This window comes from Lepidochelys kempii, chromosome 20, assembly GCF_965140265.1.
Source record: "Lepidochelys kempii isolate rLepKem1 chromosome 20, rLepKem1.hap2, whole genome shotgun sequence".
Lineage (NCBI taxonomy): Eukaryota > Metazoa > Chordata > Testudines > Cheloniidae > Lepidochelys > Lepidochelys kempii.
The window spans coordinates 6,265,395-6,283,536 of NC_133275.1; the positions used below are offsets into that span (position 1 = coordinate 6,265,395).

At 63.2% G+C, this 18,142-nt stretch overlaps 1 protein-coding gene across 7 annotated transcripts in view; it reads right to left on the reverse strand.

Moving 5' to 3' along the window:
* The window catches only part of TNS2 (tensin 2), a 52,691-nt gene that overhangs the window by 21,787 nt on the left and 12,762 nt on the right, over positions 1-18,142 (reverse strand). For 3 of the 7 annotated variants that reach the window (XM_073318432.1, XM_073318429.1, XM_073318434.1), the window contains exons 2-4: positions 8,126-8,237; positions 7,398-7,435; positions 784-822 (exon numbers count right to left, since the gene is read on the reverse strand). In XM_073318432.1, coding sequence (XP_073174533.1) covers positions 784-822; positions 7,398-7,435; positions 8,126-8,237 — 189 coding nt within the window. Of the gene's footprint in view, positions 1-783; positions 823-5,383; positions 5,647-7,397; positions 7,436-8,125; positions 8,238-12,335; positions 12,492-15,792; positions 16,065-18,142 lie in introns of those variants that run through there. The other 4 variants (XM_073318430.1, XM_073318433.1, XM_073318431.1 and 1 more) reach the window with 4 other exon arrangements.

Here is an 18,142-nt window from a genome sequence, read left to right on the forward strand (position 1 = left end):
GCCCAATGGAAAGGGCAAATGGCTCACCCAGCGCTGAAATGCAGCCAGCTCTGGGGTGGGACGTGGCCGCTGGTTTGCAGCTACGCTGCATCCCATTTAGGACAGGAAGTGAATCCGAGTGTATTCCATGCCAGTGGCGCTGTGCATCTCCAGCAGCCCGGTGCCCTCTGGAGGGATCTAGGCCAGAGCGGTTGATGAGCCTGCTACGGGGTCAGCTGGGTGAGGTGGATCTGTTCGCTCACGCACTAGATCCCGTGCATTAAGATCCTGAAGGCCCAGGTTTAATTTCTGCTGCCAGCGTCCCAGCCCGGAGCCCGGCATTACCCAATCCAGCGGAGGCCAGTTGGAATGACCCAGGTTGGAATTTGGCCAGGACCGGGTGGAGGCGGCTCCCACTCTCGAAAAAAGTTCCAGGGGAAGGAGCAGGAGTCACCAGGTGCTTGGTTCTCCGTTTGGCCTGAAAGATAGCATCTCGAGCGGCACCGGGGTCGGCACCGGGGCCAAGGGACGAGGGCTCCTTTCTGAGCATCCCACGCAGCGGCCCGTCACTCTGGGACTTTCCTGAGCCGTCTCCCACCCACGCCCCGACCCAGGCCTCTGGCGAGATCGACCAGGGACCCAGCGCTGGCAGATATGGACTCAGGGGGAGCAAGGCTGGCGGCTGCCGGGGCCGGCACGTGGAAACCGCCCGTCTCCCGCACCCCTACCCATTCTAGCAGCCGGTGGCTCAGTGAGAGATCGCCGGAGGGGTGCCAATGGGGACAGACCGATCTTGGCACTTACCAATTCAGGCGGGGGAAGGGGCTGGCAGGATGACGCCACCTGAAACAAGAAGCCAGAGTGGGGGGTCAGGGCGGTGCGGGGACCCCGGCTGGGCAGCGTCTCCTGCAAATCAGTGCCGTGGCAGCCACCGGGATGCTTCTTCCACCCCCCTCCAGACGGGACGTCTCCTCCCCTGGGTTGGGGGCGGGGGGAGGAGGGGGAGGAGACTGTGGCTGGCTCCTGAGGTGGGCTCTGTGCAGCGAGGGGGCTAGACCCCCCTTGGCCGTGGGGCAGGGGTGTTTTTCTTGGCCCCGGCCGGCCCTTTCCAGCTCGGGCATACACAGAGGCCGCGATTCATGGCAGGGCCTGGGAGGCGGTGAGGCCGGAATCGCTGGGTGGGGGGAGGCTATATATAGAGAAACATAAACAGGGTGCGACCCACCCCGGGCTTGGGGTGCACAGGGAGCCCATTCAGCCCGGACCCTACCACACCTGCCCCCGGCCCCACCCCGCCCCCACTGCCTGGCTCCGGCCAGAGAGAAGGAAACGGGCTCGGAGGGGGCCGGTGAGCCCTCCCCTGCCCCACCCCCCCACCTCAGGGGGGCACCTGGCTGTGCCAAGATTGCCTTTCCCATAATGCCTCGGTGGCTTTGACTCAGGGACGAGCGGAGGCCGCTAAACTCAGTGCAGCAGTGGGTGGCTGGGGGGCGGAGGGTCTGTGCCGGAGTCTTGGGGGCAGAGCTGGTCTCTCCGCGGTATTAAGGGGAGTACAATTCCGCACCCCTGCCCTCCGCCCTAGCCCTGTGTGGGGCGAGGAGCAGCTACAGCTGCGTGTCCTGCAATGGGTACGTCTGTCCCCCACGCTAAGCCGGGGGCTGCGGGTCCTGGGCTTGTGGCCTCCGTGTTCCCAAGCCCGTGCTTGAGCGTCCACCCTGCACTGTCCACCCCTCTCCTCCACTGCGCCCCCAGTGCCAGCCTGCCCCCGCCGGAGTCAGCTCCTGCATGCCCAAACCTCTCTGCCCTTCGCCCACTCCCTCCTGCCTGGCTCCCCTGTGGCCCAGCTCCACGCCCCGAGCCCTTCTAGCATCCAGGAGAGTTTATTTATCTCCTGGCAGCCAGGAAACGGGAAGCGCCGGAGATCTTTATCGCTTGCGTGGTCCTTACAGCCAGGGGCGCTGCTGCGTATCCAAGGGCTGTGGGGCACGAGCAGGCCTGGCTTGGGGAGCAGGGCCTGGCAATCCACCCAGGCCGTGTCATGCCACCCCTCCCTCCCCGCCTGCCCTGCCTCCTGGCACGTCTCTGTCCAAGCCACCTTGACACCCTGGGCACCGTCCTGGGAGCTGGCCAGACACGGGGCTCCTTGCCGGGGCTCAGGGTTGGGTTGGGAACTGGCGGAGGAGGTGAGGAGACAACCCCGGGGGAGAGGGGGTCGGATCAGTGTGGGACTCGGGGGGAGGCGGCGTGGGGAGTGCGGGCCAGGGGCGCTAACAGGAGATTGTGGGGAGGTGGGATGGGGCACGCAGGCCAGGGCAGGGCATGTTGGATCACAGAGGGGATCGGGGGGAGGTGGGATGGGGACACGGGCTGGGGGGCACATGTTGGATCAATGACGGGCTCGGGGGGAGGTGGGATGGGGACACGGGCTGGGGGGCACATGTTGGATCAATGACGGGCTCGGGAGGGAGAGGTGGGATGGGGACACGGGCTGGGGGGCACATGTTGGATCAATGACGGGCTCGGGAGGGAGGTGGGATGGGGACACGGGCTGGGGGGCACATGTTGGATCAATGACGGGCTCGGGAGGGAGAGGTGGGATGGGGACACGGGCTGGGGGGCACATGTTGGATCAATGACGGGCTCGGGAGGGAGGTGGGATGGGGACACGGGCTGGGGGGCACATGTTGGATCAATGACGGGCTCGGGAGGGAGAGGTGGGATGGGGACACGGGCTGGGGGGCACATGTTGGATCAATGACGGGATCAGGGGGGAGGTGGGATGGGGACACGGGCTGGGGGGCACATGTTGGATCAATGACGGGCTCGGGAGGGAGAGGTGGGATGGGGACACGGGCTGGGGGGCACATGTTGGATCAATGACGGGCTCGGGAGGGAGAGGTGGGATGGGGAGCGCAGGCCAAGAACCAGATCCGGGGCGTCTTTGCAGCGGCAGGGACACACTGTAAGAACCTAAAGGGAGCCGAACGGGGACCCCCAAGCTCCATCCCCGCACCTCTGCCCCTCACCCTCTGGGAGACAGGGCATGGCTACAGGATGAACCCTGCCCCCCTGGGTTTGCAGCCAGAGCCCCAGACCTCCCCCTCTCGCTCCCCATGCCAGCCGGGTGCACATCAGCCAAGGGAGGCCCTGGCCCTGGCGCAGGGAGAGGACAAGCCACGGCTGGCTGGGTGCTAGTTAGTGGGACCGGAGCCGGGCAGAGCCCCAAGCATCCCAGCCTTGGCAGCACCACAGCCCCGCATGCCAACACCGAGTAACAACAAGCCCCTAATTACAGGGCACACAGAGGTCCTGCCAGGCAGGGAAGGTAGAATTAGGCAGGTGGGTTCTGCCAAGCCAGGGTCTCCCTGGGGCGACGTCCTGTGGCCAACACCAGATGTGTCATTGCTTGCCCCTCAGCCCCATAAAACACCTGGCGCACCGTGCGGAGGGGATTCCTTCCTGACCTCCCCGCACCCTGGAGAATGAGACTGAATCAGCCAGGGGCCATAAATCTCTGTTAACAATGGTCATAAAATTAGATGGGCCTTTTAACGAGCCAGCTGAGGGACTGAACTGAGTGCCACCCCGTGGCCCGCCCTCCCCTTGTGGGGCTGAGTGGGCAGGTACTTCCTCCCTCCTGCCCACCCTGGGCTGGGTCTATACGCTCCCCCCAGAGCCATGGAGGTGGGGGCACTTCCCTTAGGAAGGAATGGGCAGGAGAAAGGCTATAGGTTGCCTCTTGCATAAGGAGAAATGAGACCACATTCCCCCCCCACCCCAACAGCTCTCCCCATCCTCCAGGCTTTGAAATCCCTCCAGCCCCTCAGAGCAGCCTGCCATCCCCCTGCCCGAGCCCCTCACTGAGCTGACCCTCTGGACTGCACTCCCCCCAAGCCTCCCATTGATCAGACCCCTCTCCTGGCCTACACTCCCCATCCCTGAGCCCCGCACTGATCAGACACCCCACCCCTGGCCTGCGCTCCCCATCTCCCCGAGTCACACATTGATCTGACCCCTCCACCCTGTGCTCCCCATCACCACCCCCCAAATCCCACACTGATTTGACACCCCCCCCGCCGGCCTGTGCTTCCCACTGCCCCCCAAATCCCTCACTGATTCGCCCCCACCCCTGGGCTGCAATCCCTATCCCACCCCAGGAGCCCCTCACATATCCAATCTCCTTTCCTTTCCCTTCTTCCTCCTCCTGGCTAGGCAATTGGTGGGCAGCCCACCTTGGTGCAAGAGCCATCTCCTCCGCAGCTCTTGCTAGCCACCTTGCATCCCTTCTGCAAGCCTCTCCCACATCTCCCGGCCTGTTAACTCCCCTCCCCTCCCCTCCCGCAGTTTCTGTCTGATCAACATTTGCTGTCCAGAGCAAAGTGTGTTGCACAAATCATCCCCAGCGCAAACTTCCTGCCCCCTCTCCCCGCTCTGCCTCTTAGCTTCAGCCTGGGAAAAGATCTGGCTCAGCCTGCGGGACGGAGAGGGGGCTGGGATGTGGGAAAAGCACCGTGAACAGAAACTCTGGGAGAGAGGCAAATGGGCTTGAAAGCTACAGGGGCCATGTGGAAAGGAGTCCCCCTCATTGCTGCCCCCACTTGGGGCCACTTTCCACAAACAGGATCAGTGTTTGAAGAGCATGTTGCTTCTACCAACCACCACACATCACCCCTGCTCCCCAAAAGTCATCTTGTAGGTGGGGAAACTGAGGCACAGAGCGGGGAAGGTACTTGCTCACAGTCATGCTGTGTCGGTAGCAGAGCGAGTGACAGAACCCAGGAATCTGGGCTCCCTATTCTACGCCCCCCCCCCGCTTCTCCAACCATTAGAGTACACTCCCTCCCAGAGCTTGGGATAGAACCCAGGAGTCCTGGGCCCCAGCCCCCTTAATCTAACCACTAGACCCCACTCCCTCTCAGAGCAAGGAACATAGGAATCCTGCTGTCAGTCCTCTAAACACTGGATGATGCCTCGGTCTATAAACCCCCCTCTTGCAAAGTTTCATCTCAGGGTAACATCACCTCTAAGGGACCCTGATAGCACCTCTGGGCAGGGTACTTGCTGGGGCACGGTGCCCAGCCCTGCCCACCCTTCCCAGTAGCAGGCTCCTGACTCCCAGGGACCTCCTGCCAGCTGCTATTCGAGCACTGTGGCTGGTCTGCCCCCTTTTACAATCACCCTCCCATGCCCCCTGCTACCCCCACAGCTCACCCCGACTCAGCCCCCTCCCCGACACTGAGCATCGGTCCAAGCCCATCCCCATCCTCGGCTGGCCTGGAGTCCTCTTAGCTCTGCCCTAGGCTGCCCCCTGGTGGAGGGGGCGGAGAGGGCCGATCAGAGGGGCATCCTGTCCTGTCCCGGCCTCGCCCACAGGTCCCCCTGGCTGTCAACAATGGAGCTATACCTGGGGGGTCAGCAGGGCAGGGTGGCGCTCGTCTTTAGGATGCCGGGTTTCTCCATCCAGCTGTTCCCCGCATGGAGGGGAGCCCCCCAATTCTCCCTCCGGTGCAGGATCTTCTCCGCTCCCTCTATCCTCTCCTCCCTCGCTCAGCCACTTCTCCCTTCGCCCCCCGCCTTCCCCTCATCTGACTCCCGTGCAGCCCTCCGCTCCTTGGATGGATGGACGGACGGAGGGGTCTGAACTGAGCAAAGAGCCCTGGAAAATCCCGGAGGAGAACTAGCAGCCTCCAGCTGCAGACGCTGGCCTGGGGCCAAGAAAAACTCCCTGCTCCGCACAACCATAATTACACAACCAAGGCTTAAAGGGCCAGCGACGCCAACTTCGGGGACTCCGGCACAGTGAGCCAGCTCCGAGGGCTGCAGGTAGCCGTGGGGCTCAGCATGGGGCCACCTGCATCCCGCCGAGAGGGCTCAAAGCCCGGACTGTGCCTAGTGCTGGGCCATGAGGAACTGTCCCTGGCAATGGGTCTCAAGCCAAGTGTGTTAGGAGGGGATGAGAGTAAAGCTCGGAGCAGTGTTCCAGCGCTGTGAGCTTCCTCACAGCAGTGCCCTGCTGGGATCCCAGCTCTGTGAGCTTCCCCACAGCAGTGCCCTGCCAGGGCCCCAGTTCTGTGAGCTTCCCTAAAGCAGTGCCCTGCCGGGACCCCAGCGCTGCGAGCTTCCCTAAAGCAGTACCTTGCCAGGACCCCGGTGCTGTGAGTTTCCTCACAGCAGTGCCCTGCTGGGATCCCAGCACTGGGAATCCCCACAGCAGGTCCCTGCCGGGATCCCAGCGCTGGGAATCCCCAAAGCAGCACCCTGCCAGGACCCCAGCACTGTGAGCTTCCCCACAGCAGTGCCCTGCCAGGGCCCCAGTTCTGTGAGCTTCCCTAAAGCAGTGCCCTGCCGGGACCCCAGAGCTGCGAGCTTCCCTAAAGCTGTACCCTGCTGGGACCCCAGGGCTGTGAGCTTCCCTAATGCAATGCCCTGCCAGGACCCCGGTGCTGTGAGCTTCCTCACAGCAGTGCCCTGCCAGGACCCCAGCACTGTGAACTTCCTCACAGCAGTGCCCTGCCAGGACCCCAGCACTGTGAACTTCCTCACAGCAGTGCCCTGCCAAGACCCCGGTAAATCTGAGTTTTCCCAGCGCAGCTCCCACAAAGCTCCAGAAACCCGCTCTGGCATTAGCAGCCGCAGTCCGTCTCTCAGAGAGGGAAGGACTCCACATCTCATGCCAGAGCCCCGGGGAATGTTTGCTCGACCACGCTGCCAGCCCCCCACTCTTCCCTCCCTCGGCGCAGCACATTTCCCACGGCCCCATGTTCCTGCTGCTCTTCAAACGGGCTCCCTTCGGCTCTTATCTTGCTCTGTGCTGGCCTGGATAAGGGCCTGGATCTCCCAGTAAACAGGGCTGAAGCCCGGGTCACTGAGGCTGTGTTTCATCCCTCCCTCCCCTAAACCCCTGACTCTGTGGGGCCGCAGTGACCTGTCCCTGCAGTCCTGCAGCTTCCACCCACAGCCGGCCGAGCTCCCCCATCTCCCTGCCGCCAGGAGCCTCTTCCTGCCCTCTGGGGGGCTTGTCCCCATCCTCCTTCTGCCCCACGGGGGTGAGCAACCCTGCCCATTCCTGAGAGCTGGCGATGGGCATGGCCACCGTCCCCAAGGCTGGCATGCATCTCCTCTAGCTGCAGCCATGGTGGGGTCCCTCGCTGGGCCCCCAGCACCCGCCGAGCATGGCCTGGGAGCTAGAGGGGCGGGAGCGCTCCAAGCTGGACTGTGCAGGGTGGAATTGGGATAGCTGAACCTGGGTAAGTGGGGCCCCAGCCCTCTATGGACAGACACCCCTGCCTGCTGCATTGGGCGCCCGTCAGCTGGGTTTGCCCATCACACATGGCCAGGAAGGGACATGGTCCCAAAGGCTGGGCTCCAGCCATCTCCCCCCACCCCTCACCCCGATTCGGCATCATGCCTTCGCCTACCTTCGCTTCGCATTTCTTGTGGCTGGCGATCTTGCAGGCTGTAGGGGAGAGAAAAGGGGGTGTGAAGGGGAGATCCCTGTGCAGCCTAGGGTTAGTGTGCTGCAGCCTGGCTCCTGGTGAGCCCAGGGGCTGGGAGTGTGAATCCTGGTGCTCATGCACTGGGGCCTGGCTCCCAGTGTGCACAGGGGCTGGGAGTGTGAGTCCTGGTGCTCGTGCACTGGGGCCTGGCTCCCAGTGTGCACGGGGGCTGGGAGTGTGAGTCCTGGTGCTCGTGCACTGGGGCCTGGCTCCCAGTGTGCACGGGGGCTGGGAGTGTGAATCCTGGTGCTCGTGCACTGGGGCCAGGCTCCTAGTGTGCACGGGGGCTGGGAGTGTGAATCCTGGTGCTCGTGCACTGGGGCCTGGCTCCTAATGTGCACGGGGGCTGGGAGTGCGAGTCCTGGTGCTCGTGTGCTGCGGCCTGGCTCCCAGTGTGCACGGGGGCTGGGAGTGCGAGTCCTGGTGCTCATGCACTGGGGCCTGGCTCCTAGTGTGCACGGGGGCTGGGAGTGCGAGTCCTGGTTCTCATGCACTGGGGCCTGGCTCCTGGTGAGCACAGGGGCTGGGAGTGCGAGTCCTGGAGCTAGTGCCCTGGGTACTGTGCTGCTGAGGCTGCGGGTTGCCAGGCTGGGATCTCTCGGACCACCCGCCCCAGCTTTGAAGAGGGTAAAGGTGGTGGGGGCTGGTACCTTGGCAGACGAGGCCCAGCACCTCGATGGATTCCTTACACACCACACACGCTCTCTTCTTCTTCTTAAAGGCCTTCTCCTTGAAGCTGTGGGGCTCGGGCACCTTTTCTGGCTACGGAGGCAAACACAGGGCAGATTTGGTACAGGTGTCTCTAAAGAATGGGAGAGCAGTGTGTAGTGCCCATGGGTATGGAGCCACGCACAGTGCTCATGGGCACAGAGCCACGTCTAGCGCCCTTGGGTACGGAGCCACGTCTAGTGCCCGTGAGTACAGAGCCATGCGGAGCGCCCGTGGGTACGGAGCCAGGCATAGCACCCATGGGTACAGAGCCAGGCATAGCGCCCATGGGTACGGAGCCAGGCATAGCGCACATGGGTACAGAGCCATGCGGAGTGCCCGTGGGTACAGAGCCAGGCATAGCGCCCATGGGTACAGAGCCAGGCATAGCGCCCATGGGTACGGAGCCAGGCATAGCGCCCGTGGGTACGGAACCATGCATCACGTCCATGGGTATGGAGCCACATGGCGCACCTGTGGGTATGGAGCCATGTCTAGCGCCCGTGGGTACAGAGCCATGCGGAGCGCCCGTGGGTATGGAGCCATGTCTAGCGCCCATGGGTACAGAGCCATGCATAGCGCCTGTGGGTATGGAGCCAGGCATAGCACCCATGGGTGCAGAGCCACGTCTAGCACCCGTGAGTACAGAGCCACGTCTAGTGCCCGTGGGTACGGAGCCAGGCATAGCACCCGTGGGTACAGAGCCACGTCTAGCGCCCATGGGTACAGAGCCATGTGGAGCGCCCGTGGGTACGGAGCCACGTCTAGCGCCTGTGGGTACAGAGCCATGAGGAGCACCCGTGTGTACGGAGCCACATCTAGCACCCGTGAGTACAGAGCCACGTCTAGCACCCGTGGGTACAGAGCCACGTCTAGCGCCCGTGGGTACAGAGCCAGGCATAGCGCCTGTGGGTATGGAGCCAGGCATAGCGCCCGTGTGTACGGAGCCACGTCTAGCACCCATGGGTACAGAGCCATGCGGAGCGCCCGTGGGTACAGAGCCACGTCTAGCGCCCGTGGGTACAGAGCCAGGCATAGCGCCCGTGTGTACGGAGCCACGTCTAGTGCCCGTGGGTACAGAGCCATGCGGAGCACCCATGATTACAGAGCCACGTCTAGCGCCCGTGGGTACAGAGCCATGCGGAGCGCCCATGTGTACGGAGCCACGTCTAGCGCCCGTGGGTACAGAGCCACGTCTAGCGCCCGTGGGTACAGAGCCACCTATAGCAACCGTGCCCAGAGAGCCCAGGATACAGCCCCACTCGTGGGCACAGCGCCACGTCCGGCACAGCCGGATACAGTGCCATGTGTAGCACCCACAGCGACAATGCCTTGAGCCCCGCATGGCACCACAGTCACCCTGGGGCCAGCATCGGGGCCTATGGCACCATGGATAATGGCCTCACGTGTCAGCCGCATTGCCGGGGGGAGCTTCTTTCACAGCAGGGCCACCACACCACTCGCCACTTCTTATTGCTACAGTGACATGAGCTGAAGATTTGGATTACAGAAGTGCCTGGTGTCCCCAGCCAGGATCAGGGCCTCATTATGCCAGGTGCTGCACAGACCCCAGCTGAGATTAGGGTACCTTTGTGTCAGGCGCTGTACAGACCCCACTGAGATCAGGGCCCCATTGTTTCTGTCAGGCACTGCACAGACCGCAGCTGAGATCAGGGCTGCGCTGTGCTGGGTGCTATAGAGACACATAGGGAAACAGCTCTCCAACCTTAATAGACAAAGGGGTGGGAGGGGAAACTGAGGCACAGAGCAAGGAAATGACTTGCCCAGGGTCACCCAGCAGGGCAGTGACGGGCCCAGGGAGAGAAACCAGGTCTCTTGAGCGCTAGGTCAGTGCTTCAATCACTAGATCATGCTGTCTTTCTGGAGGAGCCTTAAAGGAGAGAGCGACAGGGCACTGGACACCCACCTGCAGAGGGTGCTCGGTCTCTACAGCCCACTCCATGCCCCAGTCCCCGGGCACAGCAGGCCCTACGCCCTGGGGCACTACTGCCAGATTTCACTCTCCCAGCCCCCCCCAACCCGAGCGCCAGTTAGGGCCAATGACTGTCAGCTCTGCACAGAGGTCATCATGAGAGGGGCGGGAAATGTGTCCTGCAAGCTGCGGGGGTGGGGGCCCTTTCCCAACCGCCTCCCCCACGCCGCGGGTTCCTCGCTGACCCCCATCCCCCTCCTGGCTTCCCAGCCCCACAGCGCAGCACCAATTAGCCAGAAACGCAACAGCTGGCCGGCCGGAAACGCAGCCTCTCGAGGGGCCGGATTCCAGCCATGCGGCCGGGGTGGGGGCACGTGAAATGCCATGGATTCCCCGCAGAGCCTCCTTCCCTGCCCCCACGCACCGGCCCGCTGCTGGGGTGGGCTCAGTTACACAGGGCCAAATTCCACTGGCCTGAGCCCACCACCGTGCCCAGTGAATGAGCAGGCTGCAGCCTAGTGGGACAGGCACAGGGCTAGGGATCCTTTCTGCTAGTGCTAGACTGAGAACCAGGACGCCTGGGTTCTACCCCCACCTCTACCTTGGGCAAGTCCCTTCCCCACTCCGTGCCTCAGTTTCCCCTCCCACCCTTGGTCTGTTTGGCCCAAGAGCTTTTTGGGAGCAGGACGGCCTTGATTTATGTACATACGTACAGCGCCTGGCGCAACGGGGCCCTAGTTCTCAGGGCCTGCTGCAGTAACAGCAGCAACGCCCCCACCTTTGCAGCAGGGGGTGGGTGGGTTCAGAAGGCAGGCCGAGTTAACTGGCCTCGTTGGGGTTAGCCCTGAAAGCACTCAACACTGAGACGGCCACAGCCCTGCCGGTGCCCCAGTGCTGCCCCCTAAGGGCAGGGGCTGTTTATTGCTGCTTCCAAAGCCCTGTCTCCCCTCCGCCCCATTGCATGGTCTGGCCACGCTCCCCTTTGGGTTTTGTGTATGAAGGTGATGGGGCAGTGTGGGAGGGGTCTGAGATCCTCACCCCACCTTTAACCCAGCCCTGGAGGTGGCCACCAGTTCAGGACAGACACGGGATGCCCCCAAAGCCCCCCCCATTTTTCTCTTCTCTCACACCGCTCAGTGGACACTGGAGCCAACTACCCCGCTGCACCCCGGTAGCCAAGCCACCCAATCCAGTGGCCATGCTCACTGAGCTGGGGACATGGGAACTGCAGCCGCCGTCCCGGGCCACTGGCACCAGCTGCCCAGGCTGGCAGGAGCCGCGCCCAATTGGTTCCAGCCAGGTTTCCCCCCCATCTGGTTAATGACGCCTGAAATCAACCAGGCAGCCTCCTCCCCCTGCCCCCCCGGTCCCCCCCCAGCAGGGCAAGAGGCTCCTGGGACATGTAGTTCGTCCCTGGGGAGGAAGGGAAGGGAAGGGGTGACTGAATGAGGCCCTTTGCCTGCGCCTATATAAACCCCGCTGAATGGGCCATTCACACCGGCTGGGGCATGGCCGCCCGCGCTATAAATAGCCATGAATCGCCAGCTTTGTTGCCCGGTGCGAAAACAAGGATCTTTCTTAAAGGGCAGGATCGGGGGTGGGCCCAGTGAGATGGGGGTGGGGCAAGGGCCATGGCCCAGCGAGATGTGGAGAAAGCAGGCAGGGCCCAGTGAGATGGTGGGGGGGAGTGGTGGGGGTAAACCCCTCTGTGCTAATAAGCCCCCTCCTCACTGTGAGCTGCATGCATGGCACAGGACCCGCCAGTCACCCCTGGGCAGGTACCCAACAGAGAGCGCCCAGCCAAGCCTCTGGCTCCAGACAGGTGCTCAGAGGGGCTCAGATACGCTGGGGATGGGCACGGTACAAAACCAGGCCGCGCGCTAGACGGGCACCGCTGGTGTGCATCCGGCTCGGCTCTAGCTTGGGCTGAGGGACACCTGTGTAGACAGGTTGCTTAGCTGGAGTAGCCTGTCCCCCGTTCTCGCTGCCCGGCCCCTCGTGCCATCAGCCGGGCAGCGTCTCACACACCCTTTGCACAGCGGTGGGCACTGGGCGGGGCAGGATCAGAAACACCTGCCGGCCTGCACATGACGCAGCCCTCACCCATGGCCCCCCACCATCCTTGAGCCCCACCATCCTCCCTCCCCGACCCCGGGCAGCGTAGGCTGTGGGCAGTGCCACCCAGCCAGGCTGACCCTCAGCGCAGCAGCTCCGCTTACCGGCATCCTGTTCAAGACGCGTGGGGGCGGGCAGAGGGCAGTCCCACCCTGCGTCCTTTCCCTTCAGGGCGGGCTGCTCTCTGCCCAGGCTGGCGGTGAAATACAGCAGGGATCTGGCTTAGCTGTGGCTGCCTTTCACAATCCTTGCCCGTGGGGAGCTGCGACACAGTCAGCCCCCTCCCTCCCCCCCCGCCAGCCCTTCCCCGCTCCCAGCCGAGTCCAGGAACCGGGCGGGAGAACATGTTTACTCACTGGCTTGGGTCACGATGCTGCCTGCTGAGTGCCCATGCCTCGGGCAGCGTACCAGCATCTCTGGGTCATACTCGCGGCTGGGCCCTCCTCCCCGGGCCTGCAGGCCTCTGGGCGTCACCCAGGGCATGGGAATACCCCATCCTATCCACATGCCCCCAGCTGGCCCCCACTTGCGGGCAGAGTTCAGTGCCCAGGGCCCATTCACTGTGGTTTGGGAAGGGGTGTTGTGAGCAGGGAGAGAGGGAGGAGAAATGCAGAGGGAGGAATGGAGACAGGATGGAGCCAGGACCCAGATCCAGCCCCCACTCAACTCGGGAAAGGGGAGATTCAGGCCTCCACAGGCTCGGCTCTCCCTGCCGGGCAGCTGGCAGAGCAGTGCGGGAGGAGGGTTCCCTATAACATGAGAGGCACTTGCCCAAGCTGGCATCACCCCCCTCGCCCTGTCCTCGGCGGGGGGACAAGACACATAGCCAGCTGTGCCCAGCGCCTCCTCCGAGGCAACGCCCCTGTTAGTGCCACCCTAAGGGTGGATCAAGGGCAAAGGAGCCATGCTATGACCCTTGGGGTGGGGGGAGTGTGTGTTCCCCCCTCCCTCTAGAGATTCACCCTCCCCCCTAGGGAGCTGGCAGAGAATGGCTGCTCCTGATGCCCCATAGATAGCCTCTGCCCTGCCGCCCCTCTCTGGTTGCTCCTGGTGTCCGGTGGACGAGCAGGGGATGCCCTGCTGCACCCCTTAAGAGTGGGTGCCAATGCCCCCAGGCACCCACACCAGGCCACAGCAGAGACACCAGCCCTTGCATTTCAGTCTAGATATACACGGGATGGGAGGTTCCCCTTAAGCTGAGCTCCCTGTTCCCTGCTCAGGAAACACGCCCGTGCTCAGAGAATGGCTGGCAGGGAACGGGTAGGGAGGGTGCCTGGCCTTAAAATAGGCCCTGTCAAACTATCAATGTTAGAACTAGCCTCTCTTCCCTTGGGCCACGGATCAGGCCAGAACTGAACGGTCCAGAGAGACCTCCCTCCCAGTCAATCTCTTTGCCCTGGAGCCCAAAACCACACTGGTCAGTTTCACTCCCCTCCCAGCAGCATAGTCAGTTTCACTTCTTGGTTCCCATGTGGGGTCAGGTCTGGAGGAGGGAGGGAACCTGGGAACGTCTTGCCCGGAATCCGGGGATCTCGCTTCTTGTTTGGAAACCAATTCCACGAAAATTACCGGGTTGGTAAAACCCTCTGTGTGCACCAAGCCTCAGCCACGGCCCCCGGCAAGCCGGAGAATGACCCTATAATTCCCATCCCCTGGTGCCCGCGCCACCATCACCCGATTGCAGTCGCCCACGCTGGTGCCGGCACTGCTCGTGAGAGTGTTTTATAATCCCCAAAGCGCCCAGGCTGGGACGGTATAAACGGTGGGTCTGTCTACACAGCAAGAGGGGCCTGAGGCTAGCCTACCCAAGCGTGCTGGAATCCAGCTGGCATGGGGAGTCACAGCAGTGAAGCGAGAACAGCGCCATGGGGGGAGGAAAGGGGGCAATCCTGGCACAGACCCTGGCTATGGGCTCAGCTCGCTAGCCCTCTGTGCAGCCTGGCAACACCTCCTGGCTAGGCTCTGGGCTGAGACCCAGCAAACTCGTTTTACGCAGGGGCCCGCTGGATGGGGACGGCCGGCGGGGGAAAGAGACTTGAGGTTCCCCCAGTGAAGCTGGTCAGAAAATGCAGCCCCAGGAGGGGGCACATTGTCTCCAGATCAGCCCCCCAAATATTCACTGAGAGGCAGGCGGGTGGATGTGGGAGAGCCATGGGCATCGCCCAACAAGGTGGCAGAGGGGAGGCCGGTGTGTTGTGATCTGTGTATTGTCCAGAGATGTGCAGGGCTGGGCCCCAGAAGCAGCACCCAGACCCTGGCTTTGGACCCACCAGCATGCAGAGGGGATCGGAGAAGCAGCCAAAGGGTCAGTGGTAGCTGCCAAGCTCCTCCCAAGCACCCTGACCACTTGCCTTTGCCACGCTTGGCTTGGAGAGGTCAGCACAGGGACTTCGAGCTCTACAAGTCACTGGATGGGCCAGGAGAAACCTTCCCTCCCAGTGCCAGCCGGTGCCAATGCCGGGCCCTGCCTGGTTAACCCTTCCCTCCCAGTGCCAGCCGGTGCCAATGCCGGGCCCTGCCTGGTTAACCCTTCCCTCCCAGTGCCAGCCAGTGCCAATGCCGGGCCCTGCCTGGTTAACCCTTCCCTCCCAGTGCCAGCCGGTGCCAATGCCGGGCCCTGCCTGGTTAACCCTTCCCGCCCAATGTCCCTGCTGTACACACACCATCATCTCTGCTCATCACCTCCCGTTACTGAAGGGCTGCGATCTGGCCCCGGGGACTAGCTGGAGCCTCTGGGCCGTGCTGGGCCCAGGGAAGCAGGGGCCCCACAGTCCAGCCTTTCCTCCTGCTGCTCCAAGCCCGGAATGGCTCTGGCTGGGCCATGCTCCAGGGCCCCGGCGATTAGCAGAGCCCTGGCGCCCTGACAGCCCCGTCACAAGGCCGGGCTCTCCCAGAAGCTATTTCTGAGTCAGCCGGACGTGGGACCTTCGGATGGCCCCGGGACCTGCCTGTGGCCCCCCCACCCTCAACATCCTTCCCGCTGCATGGGCTGGGGACAGTGCCTCCCACTGGCTGGGGCTTGGCCCCCTCCATCTCCACGTTACCTTGGTTACCAATGGAGGGTCCGACCCACAGGTGCACCCCATGGCTGACTGCCCTAGATCCTATGAGAGGGGCTTGACCCCCCCAAGTAAGCCCCATGTCTAACCCCCCTAGGTCCTCTGAGAGGGGCTAGACCCCCCCCCACACATGCACCCCATGTCTAATCCCCCCATATCCTACGAGAGGGGCTTTATCCCCAAGTGCACCTCATATCTAATCCCCCCATATCCTATGAGAGGGGCTTTATTCCCAAGTGAGCCCCATGTCTAACCCCCCTAGATCCTATGAGAGGGGCTTGACCCCCAAGTGCACCCCATGTCTAAGCCCCTAAATCCTATGAGAGGAGCTTGACCCCCAAGTGAGCCCTATGTTGCTGACATGCCCCCCCCAACCCCCCACTGCAGAGGAGTTGATCCTTCTTTCCCACTCCATCCCACCCCCACCTTCCCTGGACTGGTGGGGCTGTCAGCTGAGTTGGGGGGTGGGAGGGTAAGGAGGGTGGGGGTGGTCCTCTCCTACCCTGCTGGAGCCTGGCACCCGGGTGCTTTCTTGCCTTCCTAGTGCCCTCAGCAGCATCTCCACCGTGTTCCTAGGCTTCATAGCAGCCGGCGCGGTGCAGGGCTGGCCGGAGAGGCTGAGCCCTGGTCCCCCTCTTGGCTCAGAGCCCCAGGCCGGCCGGAGAGAGCGCCCGCCCGTGCCGATGCAGCCCCCTCCAGGGTGGCACCAAACGGCACGGTGGGCTCAGCCCGTCCCAGCAGAGGTCTTACTCCCCCGGCAGCCCAGCCCGGTCAGAGGCAGAGGGGGCCAGGGCACGGGGGATAGGATGTGAGACTGGAAACAATGAGCCAGAAGCTGGCCCAGGGGCTGGGATCAGGACGAAGGGACGAGCTGGTGTTTCCTGACTCACAATAGCTGCTTCCCTTCGCGCTGAGGTCACGGCGAAGGCCACCATGGGCGGGGCCCTGCCTGCCGGGACAAGGCTGGGCCTGGCTCTGGCCTGGCGATCCTGCGCACCTCGGAGCATGTCATCGGCGAGGCTTGGACGCAACTCCGTGGGCCAGGCAGGGCTGAGTGCCGACGCACTTGTGACACCCATGAGGCTGCTGGCCCCTCCCCAGAGGCAGCCAGGAAATGCCTCAGGCGGCTCTTCTGGCCCCGGCTCCGGGCTTATCTCCAGCAGCGCAGGGTGTTCAGTGTCAGGCCTAGAGGGGTCGGCAACCCTCTGTCCGCCGGGGCAGGCAGGCCCCAAGCATGGACGGGAGCCCCCAGCCCTGAGCGGAGGTGATGGGCTCCGGGACAGAGGGATAGAAGTACACACACAGGCATCAGACGTACAGGCATTGCCCCTCCCTCACCTGACCCCCCCACCCCGTGCATGCCAGCAGGACTTTGCCTGGGACAGCCCCCTCCCCACCTTCTCTCACTCCCGCTCAAGGCAGCAGAGAGAGCCTGAGAGTCAAGACCTGACCCCTTCTCCCTCCCCACACATAGGAATAATGCATTCCTGGCCCCCCCGCCCCAACAGATCCCCACCCTCCCATGCCAAGAGCTCCCAGCCTCACTAAGAGACCCCCTGGCATGAGATTCCCACTGGGAGGCCTTCACTGGAAGATGCCAGCTCAGCTTTCACTTCTCCCTTCCACCCGAGAGAGGAACTCAGCCTCCTGGAAGGACACACCCGTGGGTGGATCATGGCGGGGCTCGAACCCGGGGCTGCTGGGTGTAAAAGTAGCCCGTCCTACCGCCTGAGCTCACGGGACAGGTCTCCTAGCACTGAGGCTTGGCCAACTTCAGGAGCACGGCGCAGCCCTGCGAGAGTGGGGGGGCGAATCCCGAACACCCAGTTTTGTTTTCTTGCCCATTCTGTTGCCCCTCCAGGGATGCCTCCCTGGAGACAGTCCCCAATTGCCCTTCGCCATCCTCCCTCTTCCCTGCTCCACGCTTGTCCTCCTCCTCCGTCTCTCCACTGTCTCTGCCCTTGGCCGGGGCCACAGGCACCTTGGGAGGGTGCCAAGGGGCTGCCACTGGAGTCTTCTGACCCGCTAATTAAGTGGCCCCTGGCAAATTCCCGCTGCAGTTCCCTGCCACCCTGGCCCTGGGTTAACTGCTCTGCGGGGGAGTGGAGCTCTCGTGCAGACCCAGGCTTCCCCCTCCCTGAGTTTCTCCAACGCTCCCTGTTCCCCAGCACCTCAGGTCAGTCCTGCGGCCCATCCCGCGGAGATTCCCCTGCACATGCCCCGCAAAGGGCTCCGGGGGCCTGCGGGACCCACCTGCGCTTTGAGACCGGCCTGCTCTAGAGGTCAGGGGACTGGCCTGGGGCTCAGGACAGCTGGGTTCCAGGCCCGGCTCCGCCTCTCCAGCTGGGTGACCTGGGGCAAGTCATGGCCCCTTTCTGTGCCTCAGTTTCCCCTCCAATCCTCAGGCTAGACTGTGAGCTCTCTGGGGCACCACTCTGGCTCCAACCAGGGGCCCATCTAATCTGCTCTGCTGCCTTTAACAGCGGCCCTAGCCACAGAGGAGGAAGGGGTGCGACACCCTGCAGTAGGTTATGCAATAACCTGCCTGCAGAAGAGCCAGGAATAGAACCCAGGAGTCCTGCTGGCAATTTCCTGCTCTGATTACCTGGCATGCTAGATCGAAGCAGCCTTGACTCCTCCCACAGTACCAACCCGGCACAAGTCACCTCGTTCCTCCCTGGGCTGCTGGCATCCCTTATGCAGGCAGGCTCCTTGCTCCCCATGGCCCTGGGGGCAGGACAGCATCGAAACTTACACCTGTTAAGCTTCGCCCTGAGGCCAAGAATGCACAGAGCCCAGGTGCAGGGGAGCACCATGATTTTGGGGTGCAGCAGCCATCCGGAGCACCCCAC